At 35.3% G+C, this 22779-nt stretch overlaps 1 protein-coding gene across 6 annotated transcripts in view; it reads left to right on the forward strand.

Moving 5' to 3' along the window:
• The window catches only part of csmd3b (CUB and Sushi multiple domains 3b), a 636199-nt gene that overhangs the window by 335719 nt on the left and 277701 nt on the right, over positions 1 to 22779 (forward strand). For all 6 annotated transcript variants that reach the window (XM_089123029.1, XM_089123027.1, XM_089123028.1 and 3 more), the window contains 4 exons: positions 9543 to 9646; positions 11361 to 11473; positions 19374 to 19556; positions 21182 to 21508. In XM_089123029.1, the coding sequence (XP_088979155.1) occupies positions 9543 to 9646; positions 11361 to 11473; positions 19374 to 19556; positions 21182 to 21508 (727 nt within the window). The remainder of the gene's footprint in view (positions 1 to 9542; positions 9647 to 11360; positions 11474 to 19373; positions 19557 to 21181; positions 21509 to 22779) is intronic.

Genomic DNA, 22779 nt, shown 5'->3' on the forward strand with positions numbered 1-22779 from the left:
ACAATGAGTCAGGCAGTATCAGTGGCAAGGCACACTTTTTTTTTTTTTTTTTAATTTGATTTGTTATTATTATTGTGCCAGAAAGAACAGTTCATTGAACACACCATTGTGTAATTTGGACATGTTGTCACACCACATGAGGAAACTTGCTGTTAAATAGCCTATTATAGACTTTTTAGTCCAATTAAACGGTAAGATGAAATGAAACACAATACAACGTACAAATATATTTTAAACTGTTGTTTTTGCTAAAAAGAAATACGACCGAAATAATATATTGGTAACACTTTATTTGAAAGGATGTGCATAAGACTGACATGACACTGTCATAAACATGACATAACACCTGTCACGAACATGAAGGAGTCTTTATGAATGTTTATGACTGTTGTCATTAAGTCTAATTCGGTAAATTATGACACTTTTAATGCAAAGTTGACATTGTTTAAAATGACTTTGTTATGACAACTTGACATTAACCAAGAAATCATAACCTGTCAACCTGTCACAAATATGTAATAACAGATCTAATTATCAAACTTAAAGAAGTTATTTAGCTTTGTGTTAACATTAAAGTACCCTGTCATATTTTATGGTTGGTTTTAACTCTGGTTGTCATGACACCATTATAACTGTGACATGAATATTTTACTTGTCCGCAAGTAAAGTGGAACACATTGCACTAGTTATAAAGATGTCATTAAGGGTTATTACACTGTCAAATGCTTTAACAACAGTGTCATTAATATTTCCTCTTACCTCAAGTAAAGTGGAACACGTTGGACTAGTTAGGATTTCTTGGTTAATGTCAAGTTGTCATAACAAAGACATTTTTGTCTTTGTTAATGTCAAGTTGTCAATCAAAACAAATTTTTGTTTTGGTTAATGTCAAGTTGTCATAACAAAGATATTTTAAAAATGTCAACTTTGCATTAAAAGTGTCATTAATTTACCGAATGACACTTAATGACAACAGTCATAAACATTCATAAAGACTCCTTCATGTTCATGACAGGTGTTATGTCATGTTTATGACAGTGTTATGTCAGTCTTATGCACACCCCTTCAAATAAAGTGTTACCTATATATTATATACTATAATTGCAACAAATGGCAATTGATGTTTTGAACATGTAAAATGCAGGACATTAGGCTGACCACCTGTGGGATGACTAGCCCCAGTTTCCCATGCTTTTTGTTTAATTATGTGCTTTTTAACCCATATTCAGCCATTATGCTGCTAACCTGTACTAGCCCCCTGTTTTACCTATTCAGAAAAGCAATTGCCATTTGTTGGAATTAGAGATTTGCCCTAATTTTAATAATTTTTCAGAAAGTACATTTGATTTGTGTTTCACTAAATTACAGGAAAAGCATGAGGCAAATTCATTCATCTACAGAAGAGAAATGCATTTGGCGCAAAGGTGCATTATTTATTTAAATATATCAGCATACACCCACCCGGTTACATGTGAGCAATTGCTAATTGTCTCTTACAGCCTATTGCTCACTTATTTTTGGCAAACTATTTTGGTGGCAATTTATTTATATTGCACTCTGTTCTTTAACCTTGGCGAGAGTGACTTGAATGGTGTCAGGGCTTAATTCAATTTAGAGTCCATTGTGGCACTTTTGGGTTGTGGGAATGTATGAGACAATGTCAGTTTGGTTTCTTTTTGTTGTTTGCTTTTTGTTCAAATGGAGATAATGAAAATAATAAACGGATCACTGGTTTACCAAGGGATTTGTTAACTCCGCTTAGCTCGTCGTGCATATAGAATCAAGCCCATTGCATCAGGCGCACATTTGGCCTTATTCAAAAGCAGAACGAATTTGTGTGTAATTTGTTGATAAAAACAGTGCATGCATTGAATTCAAAGGGACAAATTATGAAGAAATGGTATTATGTGCGATTCACGCATAAATTGGTTGATGTTTCATGAATGAGGCTCAAATTGTGTCCATCCTCATTCATTTACAGCTGTTGAGTTGCGTCCTCTGGTTTCAAAAGGAGACGTCTGCAGTCAACATGGCTTTGTCCATTTGTGGATGGTTGTTTTTCAGAGTTCAGTTGTCCATGCTGAATGGAGTATGACCTGATTTATCAAGCAGAAACTGAAATGCTGTCGCCCCATTGGTCTTTCATTGGAGACTCATGCCCAGATTGGGCATTAACCTCAGAGGGAGCATCAAAGGTCAGATCATAACAGGCAGAGAAACATATGTCCCCTCATCCATGCTCAGACTGTTCACTTCAAGTTGTTTCTTTTTTTTTTTTTTCTTTTTTTTTTGTTTCTTGTCTTTCATTGCTGTGGTAAAAACACTTAAACACATCTGAATGGCCAATGCAGTCTTGCGCTCAGCAAACATATACTGTATGTGTTTGGCTACAATGCTCAACGCTGCAAAAAGAAACATTTTACGCTCTTTAAAGAGCGCTCACAAATACACACCGGAAAATTTAACTTAGACTCCTCTCAGCATGTCTGCATGACATGACATAACAGCATAACACAATATAACATAACATAACACAGCATTACATGGCATAGCATAACATAACAGAACATAACATAATAGCATAACATACAGTACATAACACAGCATAACATGACATGACATAACATAACATGGAATAACATAACACAGCTTAACACAACATTACATAACATAATACAGCATAACATAACATAACACAGCATAACATAACATAACACAGCATAGCATGACATAAGATAATATAACATAACATAACACAGCATAACATAACATGACATAACATAATACAGCATAACAACATAACACAGCATAACATAACATTAGCATATTACAATGATTTCTGAAGTATCATGTGACACTGAACAATAGAGAGCTTTGTTTAACCGTTGTTTTCTTTTTTAAATATATTTTTAAATAAAATGTATTCCTGTAATGGCTGACATTTTACTTTCACACAGTAAAACTTTTTTTTTTGTTTGTTTTTTTTTTTTTTTTTTTTTTTTTTACTTTATCTTTGATCAAATAAATGCAGCTTTGGTGAAATGTTACTGACCACGAACTTTTGAAAACTTTTTGTTTGCAAAAATTATGTATAAAAGTTATGTATCTTGGCAGAAAAAAAAACGGACCCAAAAATGACTGTTTATATAATTATTATTTCTCATTTTAAATACATTTTGTGTCATTTTATTAATATTTGACTTTTTAATTAAATTCAATAATGTTAAATTATGTGAATTTAAAAAATACAAGCCAATAAAATACAATAACCACACTTTTATTTAAAGTAAAATCAAAATTGGAAATTATATATATATATATATATAAAATAATATCATATATTTTCTCCCGTTTTTCTCTTTTGGCCCTAAAGGGTCAGGTAAACAGAAAATGCCATTTTCAGTGCATCCCTAATATCTTTGGTTCAACATTCAAGTCTAAGCACAAAGAACGTATTTGAACGGATTCCAAACTCACAAACATGGAACAATACCCACACACACAAGGGATCTTCCTCAAGGTGAAAGCAGAAAACAAGCTGCCAGGATGTCGAGCTCCTATAGTGCTCTTCGTAGTGTCATTTCCCCCGATTAAGTTCACAGAGATGGAATCTCTGGTTTCTCTAAGCCAGGCTACTTCAACTGTCACACAATCCTACTGGGATTTACTGCCAGTACCGTCTCGTGTCTACAGTCTCACCCAAGCATTTCACACTTGCCATTTCAAAACAAGAATGAGAGCACAAGCCATCATGTGACACCGCTGCTCTGAAAATTACACGGTTGCTGCAAAGCAAAACGCTGAGTGTTATACTTCGAACTCTAATTGTTTAGGTCAATGCATGGCAGAAGTGTAAAAGAAAAGATTTTTTTTTGATATACAGTAGATATATATACACTCACCTAAAGGATTATTAGGAACACCACACTAATACTGTGTTTGACCCCCTTTCGCCTTCAGAACTGCCTTGAATTCTACGTGGCATTGATTCAACAAGGTGCTGAAAGCGTTCTTTAGAAATGTTGGCCCATATTGATAGGATAGCACCTTGCAGTTGATGGAGATTTGTGGGATTCACATACAGGGCACAAAGCTCCCGTTCCACCACATCCCAAAGATGCTCTATTGGGTTGAGATCTGGTGACTGTGGAGGCCATTTTAGTACAGTGAGCTCATTGTCATGTTCAAGAAACCGATTAGAAATGATTTGAGCTTTGTGACATGGTGCATTATCCTGCTGGAAGTAGCCATCAGAGGATGGGTACATGGTGGCCATAAAGGGATAGACATGGTCAGAAACAATTTTCAGGTAGGCCGTGGCATTTACAGTAAGCGATGCCCAATTGGCACTAAGTGGCCTAAGAAAACATCCCCCACACCATTACACCACCAGCAGCAGCCTGCACAGTGGTAACAAGGCATGATGGATCCATGTTCTCATTCTGTTTACGCCAAACTCTGACTCTACCATCTGAATGTCTCAACAGAAATCGAGACTCATCAGACCAGGCAACATTTTTCCATTCTTCAACTGTCCAATTTTGGTGAGCTCTTGCAAATTTTATCCTCTTTTTCCTATTTGTAGTGGAGATGAGTGGTACCCGTTGGGATCTTCTGCTGTTGTAGCCCATCCGCCTCAAGGTTGTGCGTGTTGTGGCTTCACAAATGCTTTGCTGCATACCTCGGTTGTAACGAGTGGTTATTTCAGTCAAAGTTGCCCCTCTATCAGCTTGAATCAGTCGGCCCATTCTCCTCTGACCTCTAGCATCAACAAGGCATTTCCGCCCACAGGACTGCCGCATACTGGATGTTTTTCCCTTTTCACACCATTTTTTGTAAACCCTAGAAATGGTTTTGCGTGAAAATCCCAGTAACTGAGCAGATTGTGAAATACTCAGACCGGCCCGTCTGGCACCAACAACCATGCCACGCTCAAAACTGCTTATATCACCTTTCTTTCCCATTCTGACATTCAGTTTAGAGTTCAGGAGATTGTCTTGACCAGGACCACACCCCTAAATGCATTGAAGCAACTGCCATATGATTGGTTGATTAGATAATAGCATTAATGAGAAATTGATTCCTAATAATCCTTTAAGTGAGTGTATACTGTATATGAACATACTTTAATCATATTGCTGTTGCTGCAATTTATTAAATGCAATAAGCCACTTAAGGTTATGTTAAAATGATTAAAACACCCCTAATGTTTTCACTGTAATCTGCTTATTGCTTTAGTTCAACACTGTGTTCTGTTTTTTTTTTTTTTGTTTTTTTTGGGCGGGTGTCCTAAAAGCTTTTTATAAATATGAAGATGTTTTTAACCGTCATGTTCACTTTCTTCTGTTCACTGAATTTCCAATCATGTCACTCAAATGAGACTATTTCAGTAGTTTTTCCTGGAGCAGTATTTCAGTAATATCATGCCAGCCCTTCAGCACACGCGAGCTGTCAAATCATGAGCTTGTCAAACCACAGAACTGATGAACAAAAGTCACAGTCTCAAAGTGACAGGTAATGCAGTTTGGTCAAATAAAAGACATTTGCAAGTAAATGTACTTCAAAATCAAAAAACCATGAACTGAACTGACTTCTTTACTCCATTAGCCTGTATTAAAAGCAGCAAATGAAACGTAGGCTGACCTATTAAATGAAAATAATGTTTTTTGAATATTTGCATGATCACAGGCGGTGACAACAGGGGCCTTAAAATCCCAGATTATATTTTCAGTTACTCTACAAAACATCAGAGTGTGTCTGCTTTGTTTCTGGCTCCCTAAAAGACAGTAATACACCATGAAGAATCATACATTCTCCTTTCATCGCTGATAGAGAAAAGGTATTAGTAAAAGTTTTAAAGCCCCTGGTGTAAGGATGTCGAAAGAATACATGTTATGTTATGTTATGTTATGTTATGTTATGTTATGTTATATTATGTTATGTTATGTTATGTTATGTTATGTTATGTTATCTAATGTTATGCTGTGTTATTGTATCTCATCTTTTTTCTTATGTTATGTTATGTTTTGTTATCTTATGTTATGTCATCTTATGTTATGTTATGCTGTGTTATGTTATGTCATCTTTTGTGTTATGTTATGTTATGTTATGCTATGTTATATTATATTATGTTATCTTATATTGTTATGCAGTGGTGGAATGTAACGAAGTACAAATACTTCGTTACTTTACTTAAGTACATTTTTCACGTATCTTTACTTTACTTAAGTAGAATAAATAGTGCCTACTTTTTACTTTTACTTCGTTACATTTTGCAGCAATTATTCTACTTTCTACTCCACTACATTTCTACAACTTCTGTTACATTTTCATTACATTTTCTGATCAGTTTTTCCCCCGCCAAAACGTAATCTGACCGTCCGTTCGTTGCACGTTTGTCTCACCAGTGACGTTTGGTTGCCATAGATACATCAACTTAATGCGTCTCGCACGCAGTGTGTTTATCGTGCAATTTATACGCGAAAATGTGTTTTTACATGCTTAGGAAACGCACCGTGTGTAATATACGTTTGGTTAGGATTATGGCAAGCCAAGAGGTTCAGAATTACACCATAAATGAATCGCGTTTACTGCCAAACATAGTTATTAACATATAGTAAGGATATGGCTTATATTGCCTAATTACAAGCTTGTTTCAGAAATGGTGACAACAATTTTTTTTCCATCATTATTGAACATCATTATATGAGTATTAGGTTGAATGAGTTAGAATTAAATGTTTTATTAATCATTAGAAAATAGTCATTAAGAGAATCAATTATTATGCAAGTACTTTTACTTTTAATACTTAAAGTACATTTAAAATCAGGTACTTTTTACTTTTTACTTAAGTATGGTTGTCATTGTGTTACTTCTACTTTTACTGAAGTAAATATTTATCTGGTTATTTGTACTTTTACTTAAGTACTGAGATTCAGTACTTCCTCCACCACTGTTGTTATGTCATGTTATGCTGTTATGTTATCTTTTGTTTTGTTATGTTGTTATCTTGTCTTATGTTATGTTATGCTGTGTTATATTATGTTATGTTGTTATGTTATGCTGTTATATTATGTTATCTTATATTGTTATGTTATGTTATCTTATGTTATGTTGTTATGTTACTGTATGTTATGTTATGTGTTATCTTATCGTATGTTATGTTGTAATGTTATGTTATGTTATCTTGCGTTGCTCTGTTATGTTTCTAATATGCAGATTAAATCATTCTAATAAACTAATATTAAGTTATGTCATGTCAAACCATAATATATGGTTTGGTCAAATGTAACAATGGGTCGTGGGTCCAATTCCCAGAAAACATACAAACTGCATACTGTATATGCTTACTGTTATATTATATTATTTAATTATATATTTCATTTTATTTTATTTTCAAATGACTGGCTTTAATTGAATGCCCATTTTAGCGTGTTTATGCATGTGTGCTTGTGCTGATGTGTCGGTCTGGAGTTTGTGAATGTCTGGGCTTCTTTTTCTTACACTTGTTTGAATTGCATCAGACCAATCAAGATTCTGGCCTGAACACCCGTCAAAATGATGCATTTTAATTTTTTTTATGAAATAGACCTGTCTGTATATCGGTAAAAGCATTTCCCCTGGCCTCTCTGCTCCATTGTAAAGGCATAATTCTGCTCTATTACCTTATTTCTTTGCAATTCAATACTCACTCAGCATCTCACCCTCCAACAAAAGCATTAGCTTACGACTCCAATCGCCATGACAACCGCAGGCAGGCAGAGCAAGTCGCTGAACACCTCGCGGGCCTGATATGAGATCAGATTTACAGATTCTTTTAATATTACAAATCCAGAGAAGAGACCGATCCAAGACCAGCCTCAATGATGTCTGTTCAGTCCTGCATCTCTGCCGTGCCAGAGCTGAATTTGTTATGTGGTGACCTTTAGTGAGACAGGGACTCTGGAGTATTTTGTATTCAGTTACATGGCAAAAAACAACTGTATTATCTGTGCTGAGATGCCGTCTGGGCATCAATCATCACTCCTAAGTAGCTCTCATACATCCATACCTGCTAAAGCCCATCGCCATGGCAACTAATTCCACCCAGTAGCTCTCAATGGGTTAATCCATATAGAAAGTTCAGGCCTCTCCATGCCTGTGGTTGTTTTCCACACCTCTTTCCCCGGCTAAAGCCTCAATCCTCCTTTCCAAACTCCCTGTGTAGTCTTGAAATTACTACATTTGGATGAATCCGTTGACTGTGCTGTGATTTGTATAATGGCATTAGTCTGAATTTTACAATTGTATTTTTTTTTTTTCAGCATCAGTTTCCCACAGGACTGAGAGAGTACAAAAGGCTGGCAATAAGTGTAAAAACAGCTGGGTTTCCATCCAAATGTGAAGCGAATATTTTCCAAGTTTGCAACAACAACAAAAATGCAAATTATGTGCAAATGAAGCCTTGTTTTCATAGACAAAGGGTTAAGCTAGTCCCAGACTAAAATGCATGTTTGAGCTGTTTTAACAAAGCAAATTGCCCTAAAATTTCTTAAAATATGCAATTGTTTTGTCTCAACATTCACATCAGCAATGTTTTATTTTTAAAGGGATGTTTATAAAAGTCAGTTAAGTTGAACTAATGCCTAATCCTGGCTTAATCTAAACCCTGTCTGTGAAACCGGGACCAGGTTGTTTGAGCGGACGACGATGGTATCAGTAACCCCAACAGTAAATGTAGAAACAGTAGTGATGTGATGTGTGAGCCGACTCCTTTAAGTGAACGTTGAGAGCCGTTTTCCCTTTTTTGCATATTAATACAAGACAGAATAATATGATTATCCTTTCGCTTCACTGCTCAGCCACATGTTAAATGGTCACTAGCTGTTGTCACTAGCCTGTGGTCACAAGATTATTCTGATGTGTGTGTGCATACAGTGTGCATGTGGTCGAGCAATGTGGCGAAAAGATAATCTATAATAATATTGGGTCAGAAAAAAAGATGAGTAAAACACTCCAAATGATCCGGTTCGGTTCCCTAAAAAAAGCTGGTATTCCCATCCTGATGAAACAGCAGTCTAATGGGTCTAATGTGCACCTTGTCAGAATGTATTCAGTAAATATGTTTCCTTCTTCCACTATAACTTTTATTTTGCAGTTTTCATCTCTTGTTTCTGATGCGATGCTAAAATACACATAAAAACAGGAAGATGGAAACATGTCAATTATTGCTGAGAACATAGCTTATGATAATAATAACCTTGACTAGTTGTGTTATGATTACATTCTTCTTTTGAACACACTATATAAAATAACGACTGATGGTTTTAGTTTATATAAAAACATATTATGTAAAAAAACAAAAAGCAAATGTATGATGTTTGTTCAGTAGAGGCTAACTCAAGTTCCTTGAAACTTTGACCTTATGGTGAAATTTCTTTATTCTCCACAAAATTCTCTCTCAGTTTCAGTCAGCTGACAGGATTCAATTATGCAAGAGCCATAAAGTTTAATTCCGTTCATTTGACACATCACTAAGCATTATGCCTCATTTCTGCCGACAGGTGATTCAGATTAACTTTGAGGAGTTTGACCTAGAACTGGGCTATGACACACTGACCATCGGTGATGGAGGGGAAGTAGGAGACCCGAAAACCATCTTGCAAGTGTGAGTGTCTTATCCACAGTCTGTGACGGTAGAAGATGATGCATAATTTACACAGTAGGACATTCTGTTCCTGAATCAATATTCCTCTCAGCCAGTCTCAATGCTCTGGGCAGTGGTTGCTTGATGGTAATGATTTACAAACAACTAAAATGAATTTTCAATATCCCACTAGTGTAAATAGTCATGTAGCGTCTTCAGAAACCAATCAACCAAACAACAAAAATCGGAGTTGCCTGACTTTTTAAAATTCGCACCCTGTTGACTTCAATGGGACATGTTCTAAACCTGCTTTTAGCATCTTAACATCCTTGATTTGTCATTACGAGTGCACAGCCATGTGAGTGGTGTTATTAAGAGTGACCACGGTCAATCTGACTGCAGTAGATGTGAAATATATTATTAAAAATGTTAATTCAGCCAGCTCACATACCTCTATTTGCTTCCTGTTTTCACTCAAAGCCCAGAGTAGTCGATTGTCGAGTTCACGCACGCGATCATTGGTGAATATCATCTCAAACCTACCACTGTGTGGTGTTCTGAGAATGTCAGCTCAAATGGATAGTTCATCCGAATCAGATGTTGAACACACAGTCGGAGGAGGTTTGAGATCATATTCACCAATGATCGCACGCGTGAGTCGACAATCGACTACCGTGGACTTCAACTGAAAACAGGAAGCAAATAAAGGGATGTGTGCTGGCTGAATTAACATCATGTTTATTAAAATATTTCACATCTACTGTGGTCACTCTTAATAACACCACTCACATGGCTGTGCACTCGTAATGACAAATCAAGGATGATAAAGTAGTGGTTCACTTTTAAAAAAAACTTTTGCTGAAAATTTACCCACCCCCTTGTCATCCAAGATGTCCATGTCTTTCTTTCTTCAGTCGAAAAGAAATTAAGGTTTTTGATGAAAACATTCCAGGATTTTCTCCATATAATGGACTTCATTGGGAACCAGACGGTTCAAGGTCCAAAAGACAGTTTCAGTGCAAACTGCAAACTGTTCAAAGGGCTTTAAACAATTCCAGACGATGAATAAGGGTCTTATCAAGCGAAATGATCGCTCATTTAAAAAATAAATAAAAAAGTTTAAGTTTTATAAGCACAAATGCTCGCCTTGCTCTGTTCTGTGATGAGCGTTCGTGACTCTCCTGTTCAAACTTGTCCATCAAAATCAACAAATGTTTTTTTCGAGTCATGACTCAAAGGGTCCTAGATAAGACCCGTATTCATCGTCTGGTGTCATTTAAAGCCCTTTGAAGCTGCACTGAAACTCTCATTTTACCTTGAACCGTTTGGTTCCCAATGAAGTCCATTATATGGAGAGAATCCTTAATTTCTTTTCGACTGAAGAAAGAAAGACATGGACATCTTGGATGACAGGGGATGAGTAAATTATCAGATGCTTAGATGCTTTATTTAAAGCATCTAATGTGAGTTTTGTGTGACATTGCAGAGAGGCTTCGCCCACAAACTTCTGATTAGCTGTGATTTTTTTTATTGATTTTGTCATGTCTCGTAGTCGTGTCACATCTGGTGTAGACAGACACATTGTTTATTACTCTAATCTTATACACATCGCACCTGGTGTTGTTATTCTAAAATATGCAAAATAGCAATAAAGAATGCGTAACCTTTTGTGTGCTACACTTAGTGCGATGTGCTTCTGATTTGTTTATGTGTCTAATCTCTCTCTTCTCCCCAGTCTGACGGGCAGCTTTGTTCCCGACCTCATTGTTAGCATGACCCATCAGATGTGGCTTCACCTCCAGTCTGATGAAAGCGTGGGCTCTATAGGCTTCAAGATCAACTACAAAGGTACCTGAAAAGCTGTGCAGAATATATAGTCACTTTGGAAATGGTCTAAAAAAATGTCATAAATCATTTTGCTCACCCTTTACGTCTGTGTTGGTTTTGCGAATATTTACTCAATGAAAAGTATTAAAAAGAGCTTGTGACTGAACCTCGTAACTCCATTGGCTCCTCAAACTGTCAGTCAAACCTCATTACTCCGCCCACCTCTATCATAAATGAAGTGCTGCACACATTTTAGAGCATCTACTTGTTTAGAGAATAAAACACTAGATAAACACAATATAAAGGCTGATGTTTATGTATATGAGGAACAGAGAATAGATTTGGGCCAAATCGTCGTAGTCCCCTCGTAGCTTTGGGCCAAATCACATAAAAAATGGAGCACCCACAGTAGCTACAATAATTTTTTAACATCTTGATGAAAACTTAATGTGATGCACTTTGCGGCCATTCTAATGATAGGAATAACACTTATGTCTGATATTTGCCGGTCAAAAATTGCTTGATTTTGGTTAAATGATTATAACACACTCTAAAAAATGCTGGGTTGTTTCAACCCAAATTTGGGTCAAATATGGACAAACCCAAATGTTGGTTTAAAATGTGTTAAAAAATTACTGTTGAAAGTGAAAGTTAAAGTTGGAGTTATTACATTTGGGTTTGTCCATATTTGACCCAAACAACCCAAATTTGTATAATTTGTATAATTTGTATAATTTGAAACAACCCAAATTTGTATAATGAGACATGTTTGCAGACTAATTTGATTTCCTGGGTTATATTTTAATCACTAAGTTGATTTTCTGGTTTTTGTGTTTCTATTTTTCAAGTAGTGGAAGAAAATGCTGGGTTGTTTAACCCATTTTTGGGTCAAACATGGACAAACCCAAATATTGGGTTAAAAGTTTAATTTAAAAATGTAACCCAAAGGCTGGATTTGTCCATATTTGACCCAAATTTGGATTGAAACAACCCAGCATTTGAGTGCATGCACTCATCTGCATGGTTTCCATCTGACAGTGACAATATGAGATTAAATAACTATTCATTCATCGCTATTGTCAGGCAAACTGTTTGTGACTACGGCAATCCCATTGTCAAGGTTAACTAGAGGAAATGTGGCAGTGATGGAAAAAAAAAATACATTTGCAACTGCAAACAAACAGAAAGGGAAAGCAGGACAAACCAAAATTGTACAAACAACCTGTCTGGCATCAGCCCAGATTCAATCAAACATCTGACCTTGTTTTCTGCTGCAGTGAGAAAGTGTTTTCCACATCCACTGAAAAGAGTATAGACATCAAAAGGCCAGACATTATTTACCTGGACATGTCCACTATTTCCTGCGCGAGTATTCAGCATACATGCTTAGCAGTCAGTGTGCATAAAAGTGAAGCAGTTCCCACAAATCACTTCTGTGGTCTCTGCTGAATGCTCGGCAACTAACTTTCATCCCGAACACATGAGCTACATTCACTTGATAGAAGCAGCAATCCCTACAGAAGCCATATCTTTGATTATCTCTCCTCCCTCAAGGTTTTGTAATAAATTAGTGTCGGGGTGATGAACAGCGTGCCATTCAGTATAATGAGGGAGACTGACTGAGGTAGACAGAGAAAGAGACCAAATGAATCCCCTTAAGTGCAAGACCACAGAGATAAAAAAAAAAAAAAACAATTTACTATATGATATCCCTGGGATAGACTGGCAAAATATTACAGATTGTATTAGATGTGTCTCTTCGTTTTTTCTTCTCTGCACCTATTATAATTCATATACATGTGCCATACACAAGCACAGTGGCTTTATTTCTTAATTTTAAATTTTTAGGTAGATCTAATTAGAGCTGTCAATCATACGTGATGGTCATACATGAGGGGATGAGATTTAATTATATGGCTTGGACATACAGTACTTAAAGGATGAGTTTGATTGCATGTACAAAACCCAGACTTGAACCTCATTAAACACATATAGGATGAATTGTGGGGAAATTATTTTTTATTTCACCATTCTGGTAACACTTTATTTAAAGGGGTGTGTATAAGACTAACATGACTATGAATATGAAGGAAGTTTTATGCATGTTTGTGACAACTGTCATTAAGTGTCATTCGCTCAGTTATGACATTTTGAATGCAAATATGACATTGTTTGAGATGTCTTTGTTATGACACCTTGACATAAACCAATACATCATACCTGTCAGTGTCTTTGTCATGACACTTGACATTATTAAGACGACACAACCTGTCATAAACATGACATAGCAGATTAATTATCAAACTTAAAGGATTAGTTCACTTTTGAAAAACCTTTGCTGATAATTTACTCACTCCCATGTCATCCAAGATGTCCATGTCTTTCTTTCCTCAGTCGAAAAGAAATTAAGGTTTTTGATGAAAACATTCCAGGATTTTTCTCCATATAATGGACTTCAATGGGAACCAGACAGTCCAAGGTCCAAAAGACAGTTAATAACAGTTTCAGATGCAGCTTCAAATGTCTTTAAACGACACCAGACGATGAATAAGCGTCTTATCATGCGAAACGATCGGTTATTTCAAAACTTATTCCAAAATGTAACCTTTCTAGGACAAATGCTAGCCTTGCTCTATTCTGTGAGGCGCGTTTGTAACGTCACGTAATATGTAATTACGCTCAAAAGGTCACGGGGCGACGTAGCCGGAAGTACAGAGTCAGTGTTTACAAGTTGAACGCATAGGTTGAACGTGCAAACTAACTGAAACGCCGTTTACAAAAAAAAGGAATTAAAAGGTAAAACAACGATGTCGGACGATTTTGATTCTGTACTTCCGGCTATGTCGCCCGTGACCTTTCGAACGTAATTACGTATTACGTGACGTTACAAACGCGCCTCACAGAATAGAGCAAAGCAAGACATTTTTACGCTGCAAAGGTGGAACAGAAGCTGCATCTGTCATGGCATTTATGTTTATGTAAGAATCAATAATAAGGTGTGCATAAGTTGCGTAAGTTAAATAGCCTATAAATGTGAAGTCATTATACTGGTGCTCTTGAAATTCAAATAATGATGATTAAGTCAACAAAGAAATTTGGTGTGGAAAAAGCACATCATATTCCGGCTACAGACAAAATAAACTAAGAGCCATTAATGCATCTGTTTATTGCTTTTTACGGATTACAAAAAAAAATGTTGGTTATTTCAGCATGAAAAACCATATGAAAAAAATATGAAGTTGTTCATATAGCTATTACATTACTAAAGCGATCAAAGAACTCAAAGTGGTCCATGTATTCAGTCTAACGTGAGTTATACACTTTTCGAAAAAACTAAGCTGTCTATGCTCCATCTTTTCCTCATTTTGTTGTTTATGATGATAAGAGAGAATTAGCGAATAAATATACCTTAAATGTATATTGCAATCTTCATATTACGGGTAGACTACTCTCTTTGACTCCTCCAACATTTTATTTTGATGTCCTTCAGATGGATCAAGCCCAGTTTCCATATGATACATCATGTGTGTATTATCCCTGATATATAATATACATCAAGAGCCCCCAGATAATGAACACATTAATGGTTCACAGCACTCATTCATTCAATGGAAGACATATGGAGATTTTCATCGTCTCGTTCTCCATGTAGTTCATTTTCCTGTCAGGTCAAGATTTCACACAAAAGGTTCACTTTGACATGATACAGACTTGATGACATATTTAAAATAATGCTTTTTTGGAGCTATGATGAAAATCTGTATGGAGAGAATAGACTGCAACAATCGGGTTCCGGAAGTAAAAAACTCGTATTCATTTTCTCCATTGTGAAAGTGATTTTGAACGATAACTTATAAATCTTTAAAGACAGCCCTACTGTGAGGTACGAGGCTGTAGTACTCAACAGTATTTGCTTCTGTTGAAGCCGTCAGCCTGCATTATTTCAACTTAGTTTTAAAATAATTGTGTTTAACAGCAGAATTTCTTGTATATAAAAAAACTACATCTCCCAAAATTCCACCAATTCAAATTCACCAATTTTTATTATTTGTTTATTTTTTTTAAATTTCACTTTTTTATATATATATATAAAAAATACTTTTTTTGCCTTTACATTTTGCGATGTTCACGCCAAAGCTGGTTGGCTTGGTTAATAAAGCTTTAACAAAGACTTTTTTTTTTTTAAATCCCTATGTAAGGATTGAATGGATAAAAAAAAAAAAATCATCCAGAACCAACGCCGCTGAAAAAGAGGACGGGCACTGTTGCACTCGATAGGCAAAAACTGAAGACCATTCCTTTCAAATGCATTCAAAGCATGTCTTTTACATTAGGGCACAGTGGAAATATAGTTTATCTCATCTAAAGGCCAATGCACCACACCGACAGACGCTGACCAATGTGGACAATCACCAGATTACAGTATGTCACTTCTCAGATATTCAATGACCTGGCAAGCACAAATCCAGCATGCTCAATCTGTGAAAACAAGCTCAGACAGTAGACAAAACCAATAGACAAAACCCCACACTCTTTGGGTCAAATATGGACAAACCCAAATGTTAAAAGGGTTAAAATTAGGGCTGTCAAACGATTAATCGCGATTAATAGCATCCAAAATAAAAGTTTGTGTTTACTTAATATATTGGATGCACTGTGTATAATTATTTTGTGTATATATATATATATATATATAAATACACACAAATGTATATTTAAGAAAAAAAAATATGAATGTTGAATGTCATCAACATATAAATGAAATGATACTCCATGTTTAAAAAAAAATAGAACCCATAACAGATGTAAGGAAAATAATGTTGGAGCTAAAATGGATCCCTGAGGTACACCGCAGGAAAGAGGAGCTGCAGAGGAGGTGCAATTTCCAATACAAATTGGAATAGTAGTTCACTTTTGAAAATAACTTTTGGGTCTTTAAAAAAAATAAGGGCCTTATCAAGATGAATAAGAATCTTTTTTCATGTCATTTGGTTCATTCAACAAATGAAATGAACGAATTGAATCGGGAAAATATTTGTTCATTTTGATGAACAAGTTTGCACAGGAGAGTCACGAACGCGCATCACAGAACAGAGCAAGGCGAGCATTTGAGCTTATAAAACTTAAACTTTTTTTTTTTTTTTTTTTTAAAAAGAACGATCGTTTTGATTGATAAGACCCTTATTCATCATCTGGAATCGTTTAAAGCCCTTTGAACAGTTTGCAATTTGTACTGAAACTGTCCTGGAATGTTTAACTGAAAAAGTCCTGGAATGTTTTCATCAAAAACCTTAATTTCTTTTTGAGTGAAGAAAGAATGACATGGATATCTTGGATGACATGGAGAGAGTAAATTATTAGCAAAAGTTTTTTTTTTTTTTTTTTAAGTGCTACTCATTTAAAAGACCACAAGTTTGACAGTGAAATAGAAACAACACTGCTATGGAAAGAAACTAGTGGTGAATTTGAATGTAGACTGAATGCCGGACTACTGGCTATTACTGATTACAAGTGTTTTTTAAATGGCCTTTTTTACATTTTTGTTTAAGTAATTCAGAGAATAACAATCTACTCAAGTGAAGTCTCTCTTAAGTATCAGTGCTTATGCATTACTGACGTGGATTATTGAGTATCCAGCTGAGCTCTTGGCTTGCTTTGGCACCAGTATATGCCTACAATCATTAAAATACCTTCCTTTAAAAGTAATTTTGTTTGTGTTCTCTCTAGCCAGAACTCTTCAATAACTATGTTGTGGCTTAAAAAACCTAATTTAATTGAATGCTTCAAAGACGTAAAACCCGAGATCCGCCTGGGAGTGTACTTGACTCGTGCTTTAGAAATGCCTCGTATCGTGTCTAGACTCCACATAGAACTCGACTTTGTGATAATGAGCACTTTCTTGAGAGAGATAAAGTCAGCATTATTGAAATAAAACAATATCCATGGGATACACAAAGGGAGAGATAAATTACTTGCCATTTTCCAATGAATAAGAAATGATTTTTGAGATTAAATTTATTTATAGGCCTTTATGTGAAGGCCAACTTAATGAGTCTTGCTATATGGTAAATGCTCAGAATGCTTTTTGATGTATTACATGCCAAAGTTCACTGATACTCTGTGATTCGCTGGCTATTTCAGGAAGAATAACACAGGTCCCAAACTTCCCCTGAGTGGGCTGTGTGTGCTTACATATACAGAATCAACCTTTTGTATTTGATTTGATAGCTTGTTAACACAATTGATCTTCACAGTGAGGTCGGCAGGTTTACAAGCGCACAGAACACCCATCACATTAGAGAAGCATAGGGGTTCGCATCTGACACGCTGACCTTACGTCGAAGTCTAGTACTGCCCAGAGTTATTCACACGCCATCAGCGCCTACAGACAATTTGTACTCTATTTCTTTTTTGCCTAAGCAGTAAATATGGCCTAACCTTCTCCTAGCCACCCCACACGATTGACCAACGGAGTAAAGCATTGTGGTTGTCATAAAGAGACTGTCATGTCGGAAATTAATGCTATACATCAAGCATTGGCCAAAGACCTCCATTATACCTCAGGAGAATTTCCCACCTCCTACATTCTCAAACTTTGATTTGATTTTAAATGAAATTTAGGTGTTTTTTTCCCTCTCTCCATCCTTCCTTTGGCAATCCTTATTCGGAACAGAGTTCATAGTTCAACTGTGCATGGCCGTGCAAAGTGTCTGGGAAGATGTATAGCCCATTTCAGGAGTCTGCCACCCACTGAGTCGATTCTATGCAGATGGAAGGTCTTATCTAGGTATAGTGACCCCCAGACTGGGTTTCTGTAGCGTCCTGCATGGCCGGCTCCACCATTAAAGGCTCCAGGTGTTGGAGCTTATCTGGGCCGAACAGAGAGTTTTGGTGGCATTCAGTTTTGGTCCACTACTCTTGAGTGGAGAACATCTGATGAATTCAGTCCATCGTTGGACTTTTGCAGTTCAGTTTGGTGCCAGTTGTCTCACTTCCTTAGATTGGAGTCAATTCCTTGAAGTCCGTAGATTTATCTTCCACTTTAATATGGAGAGGAATTGACATTTGTTCAACCAGCAAGTCTTCATTGGGCCACCAGCTGCACCAGAAAGATCATGCTGTCTGATTAGCATTTTTACTGGTGAACAAATTATACTTAATTTGTTCACCAGTAAAAATTAAAAAAAAAAATTTAATTTTAAAAAAATTAAGTATAATTAAAATAAAAAATTAAATATAATTATATAAAATTTAATATAATAAAAATTAATAAAAATTAAATATAATTATATAAATTTAATAAAAATTTATTAAATATAAATTTAATAAAAATTAAATATAATTTAATTAAAATTAAAAATTAAATATAATTATATAAAATTTAAAATTTTTAATTTTAAAAATTAAAAATTAAGTATAATTATACATTATTAAGTATAATTATACTTAATTATACTTAATAATGAAAATTAATACTGACGCCACGGGTAAGACCCGTCGACAACGGTTACAATAAAGAGATTGCTTTAAAATTCATAAAAGAATGACTATTGTAAAAGTTGTCGTCCTTGGTGTTGACTGGTCTGGTCTGACTGCCATTTTGTTCACCAGTAAAAATGCTAATCAGATTTTTTTCCAGCTAATGAACGATAAAAACATTGACTGCCAATCAGAATCCACATGACTTTAGAGAGCTTGTGCATTTAAAGTGTCAGATGACAAAATAATAAACAGAGCAATATTGTTTTGCTGGTGTGGATGCTAAAGTAGTTATATTTAGTTATCATTCTTGGTGTGAATTAATCTTCTTTTAATTTTGAGTTTGTTAAAGAAAAAAAGTTACTTATTCAACAAACTGCAGCAGTGGAGAGAGGGAATGTGTTGTTTATTGATCACTAATGGTTGCATCCTTTATCTGTAGAAATCGACAAGGAGAGCTGTGGGGACCCAGGCACCCCTCTGTATGGAATGAGAGATGGAGATGGTTTCTTGAATGGTAACGTGCTGCGCTTTGAGTGCCAGTTTGGATTTGAGCTCATTGGAGAGAAAACAATATCCTGTCAGAACAACAACCAGTGGTCTGCCAACATCCCCATCTGCATCTGTGAGTAGGCTACTGTCAATGCCACTGTATGTTTGCGAACTGATTAATAGTTTGGGAAATTTTCTTCATGTCCTTGTTTGGTGCTCTAACAACTGCGTTTATCAGGACGATTATGCTAAATTTAAAGAAGTGTTTATTTTTATTCTGTCGTCATATCTGTTCTATTTCATATGGAAGCTTCCGCCACTGAATAAAAGAAAAATTATAATTGTGACTTTTTATCTCACAATTGCGAGATATGAAGTCAGAATTGTGAGAAATAAAGTCCCAATTGCTAGATATAAAGTCACAATTATGAGAAATAAAGTCGCAGTTCCGAGATATAAAGTCGCAATTCTGAGAAATAGTCGCAATTGCGAGATATAAAGTCGCAATTCTGAGAAATAAAGTCACAATTGCAAGATATAGTCGCAATTCTGAGAAAAAGTCACAATTGCAAGATATAAAATCGCAATTCTGAGAAATAAAGTCGAAATTGCGAGATATAAAATCGCAATTATGAGAAAAAAAGTCGCAATTGCGAGATATAAATTCGCGGTTATGAGAAATAAAGTCACAATTGTGAGATATAAAGTCGAAATTCTGAGAAATAAAGTCGCAATTACGAGAAAAAAGACAGAATTGAGACTTTTTATCTCACAATTGTGAGTTTACATCTCGCAATTCTGACTTTATAACACATAATTGCGAGTTTATATCTTGAGATTCTGACATCTTTTCTCAGAATTGTGAGATATAAACTTGCAATTGCGAGTTATCAGGCCAATTCTAAGATAAAAATATAAAAATATCTCACAATTCTGACTTTACAACACGCAATTGCGACTTTGTGAATTGTGAGAAATAAAGTCAGAATTGCGAAATGTAAAGTCGCAATTGTGAGAAAAAAAAGTCATATTTGTGAGATAAAAAGTCGCAGTTACCTTTTTTGTTTTTCATTCTGTGGCGGAAACAAGCTTCCATAATTTCATGCAGCACCATCAAAAAATGTAAATGTGTATTTGATGTTAAAATACTTTCTCCCTCTCTAAGGTGCTATTAAAATAGCCAGTGGCACATATGGAAAGTGTTTAGGAAACCAATTTGAAAACAGTCATTGTTTTTGACACTAGTGTGACACAAAAATCACACATGCTTCATCATTAAAGATTTTTCAGCCAAATGTTCATGTTCCATTTGAATTTTCATATAACTGGATTTTATTAACGTTCCTGTCTTTGCCTTTTCCTCAAAATGAATACAGAAATCTCTGAGGCAGCTAAAATAATTGGCTTATAAATACAGGCAACCGGGAGACTTCCTCAACTGCAGTGACATCTGCTATATTTTGATTCTTCAACTGTAGGCTCTTTGCTTAATAAAAAAAAAAAGGAATGCATTGCTGAAATTTCTCCAAGTCTAATTGGAAGATTTAACAGATCAGATCTATTTATAGCCTGAAGTCCATTTGTGTCATAAATGCCGTTTGTCAGAATGCAATCAACAGCAGAGTGACAGTCTCCATATGGCATATGAAACACATGCACATGTTGTATTATTACACTGATGTATGATGCGGCATGTTTTTATATGTTGCCGGGTGCAATATTATATTTTAATTACATTAATTATATTCTTTCTTTCAGTTCCCTGTCTTTCAAACTTCACTGCTCCCATGGGAACAGTTCTGTCTCCGGATTACCCAGAGGGCTATGGGAACAACCTTAACTGTGTGTGGCTGATCCTATCAGAGCCCGGCAGCCGTATCCACCTGGCCTTCAATGACTTTGACCTGGAGGCTCCATACGACATCCTGACCGTGAAGGATGGAGAGATGCTGGACTCGTCTGTGCTGGGCCGTTTCACTGGGGCCGAGGTGCCGTCACACCTCACCAGCAACAGCAACATTCTCCGGCTGGAGTTCCAGGCTGACCACTCCATGTCCGGCCGAGGCTTCAACATCACCTACACCAGTGCGTGCTCCTCCCTGATGCGTTTCTAATCTGCATTATGTCTGCATGGAGCATTTGTTAAGCATTATGTGAAGCATGAAGTCTTCAACGCATGTGTTGTGTTTTAAAGTTTACTGATAGCAGTTACTGCTTTTTCTCAACAGGTAATGATATAATATTATATTTGAACTATTTACTAGGGCTGTCAAACGATTAATCACGATTAATCGCATCTAAAATAAAAGTTTGTGTTTACATTATATATGTGGGTGCACTGTGTACAATTATTTGATATATATATAAATACACACACATGCTTGTATATATTTAAGAAATATTTTCATGTATATACTGTATATGGATTTATATATAATTTATATTATATCTAAATAGAAATATTTTATATATATAAATAATATTTTTTCTTAAATATACATGCATGTTTGTGTATTTAAATTTACACTGTATATATATACAAAATAATTATACACAGTGCACCCACATATATTATGTAAACACAAACTTTTATTTTGGATGCGATTAATCGCGATTAATCGTTTGAAAGCCCTAGTTTTTACGGTTATAATTTACCGTATTGAGAGAAGTTCTATTTTTGATGATAACCGTTACATTCAGTCAGTTAATCTTGATGTTTAATCTAAACAGTTAAAATATAAATTTGTTATTTGATCAAAATATTTTAGACTAATAATAATACTTAGTTAACAAGTCTTTTTTTTTTCCCATGAAAATATCCGGTAAATGTTATAACACTCTAAAAAATGCTGGGTTATTTTAACCCAAATTTTGGATCAAATATTGACAAACCCAGTAATTGGGTTAACATTTTAAATGACATTTTTAACCCAAAGTTTGGGTTTGTCCATATTTTACCAAAAATTGGTATAAAACAACCCAATATTTTTTAGAGAGATAATATAGTATAATTTATATTGAGTTAATATTATATTTACTGTATGCATTTAATAGAATATTTAAAAAAATATCCTGCAAATGTTATACTGTGTGTGTGTTTGTATATACTGTATATATAAGCAGTGTTTTAAAAAAATCATATTAACATGCATTTCAATCAGTAATTTTGTTGACGAGATTAAAACTTAATGAGAGCAAGAAATAGTGTTCTATAAAATATAAATTGATTGCATTTGTGCTGAAAACTACAAACTAGAAGGTGTCTGTTTACAGCATTTTCCAGGTGTGTCAAATGCTTATCCTATTTTTCGTCTTTCTGTCAGTGCGGCAGATTTCTCTCCCGTCCCTCATTAGCA

The sequence above is a fragment of the Pimephales promelas genome, chromosome 18, assembly GCF_988280905.1.
Source record: "Pimephales promelas chromosome 18, fPimPro1.hap1.1, whole genome shotgun sequence".
Classification (NCBI taxonomy): Eukaryota; Metazoa; Chordata; class Actinopteri; order Cypriniformes; family Leuciscidae; genus Pimephales; species Pimephales promelas.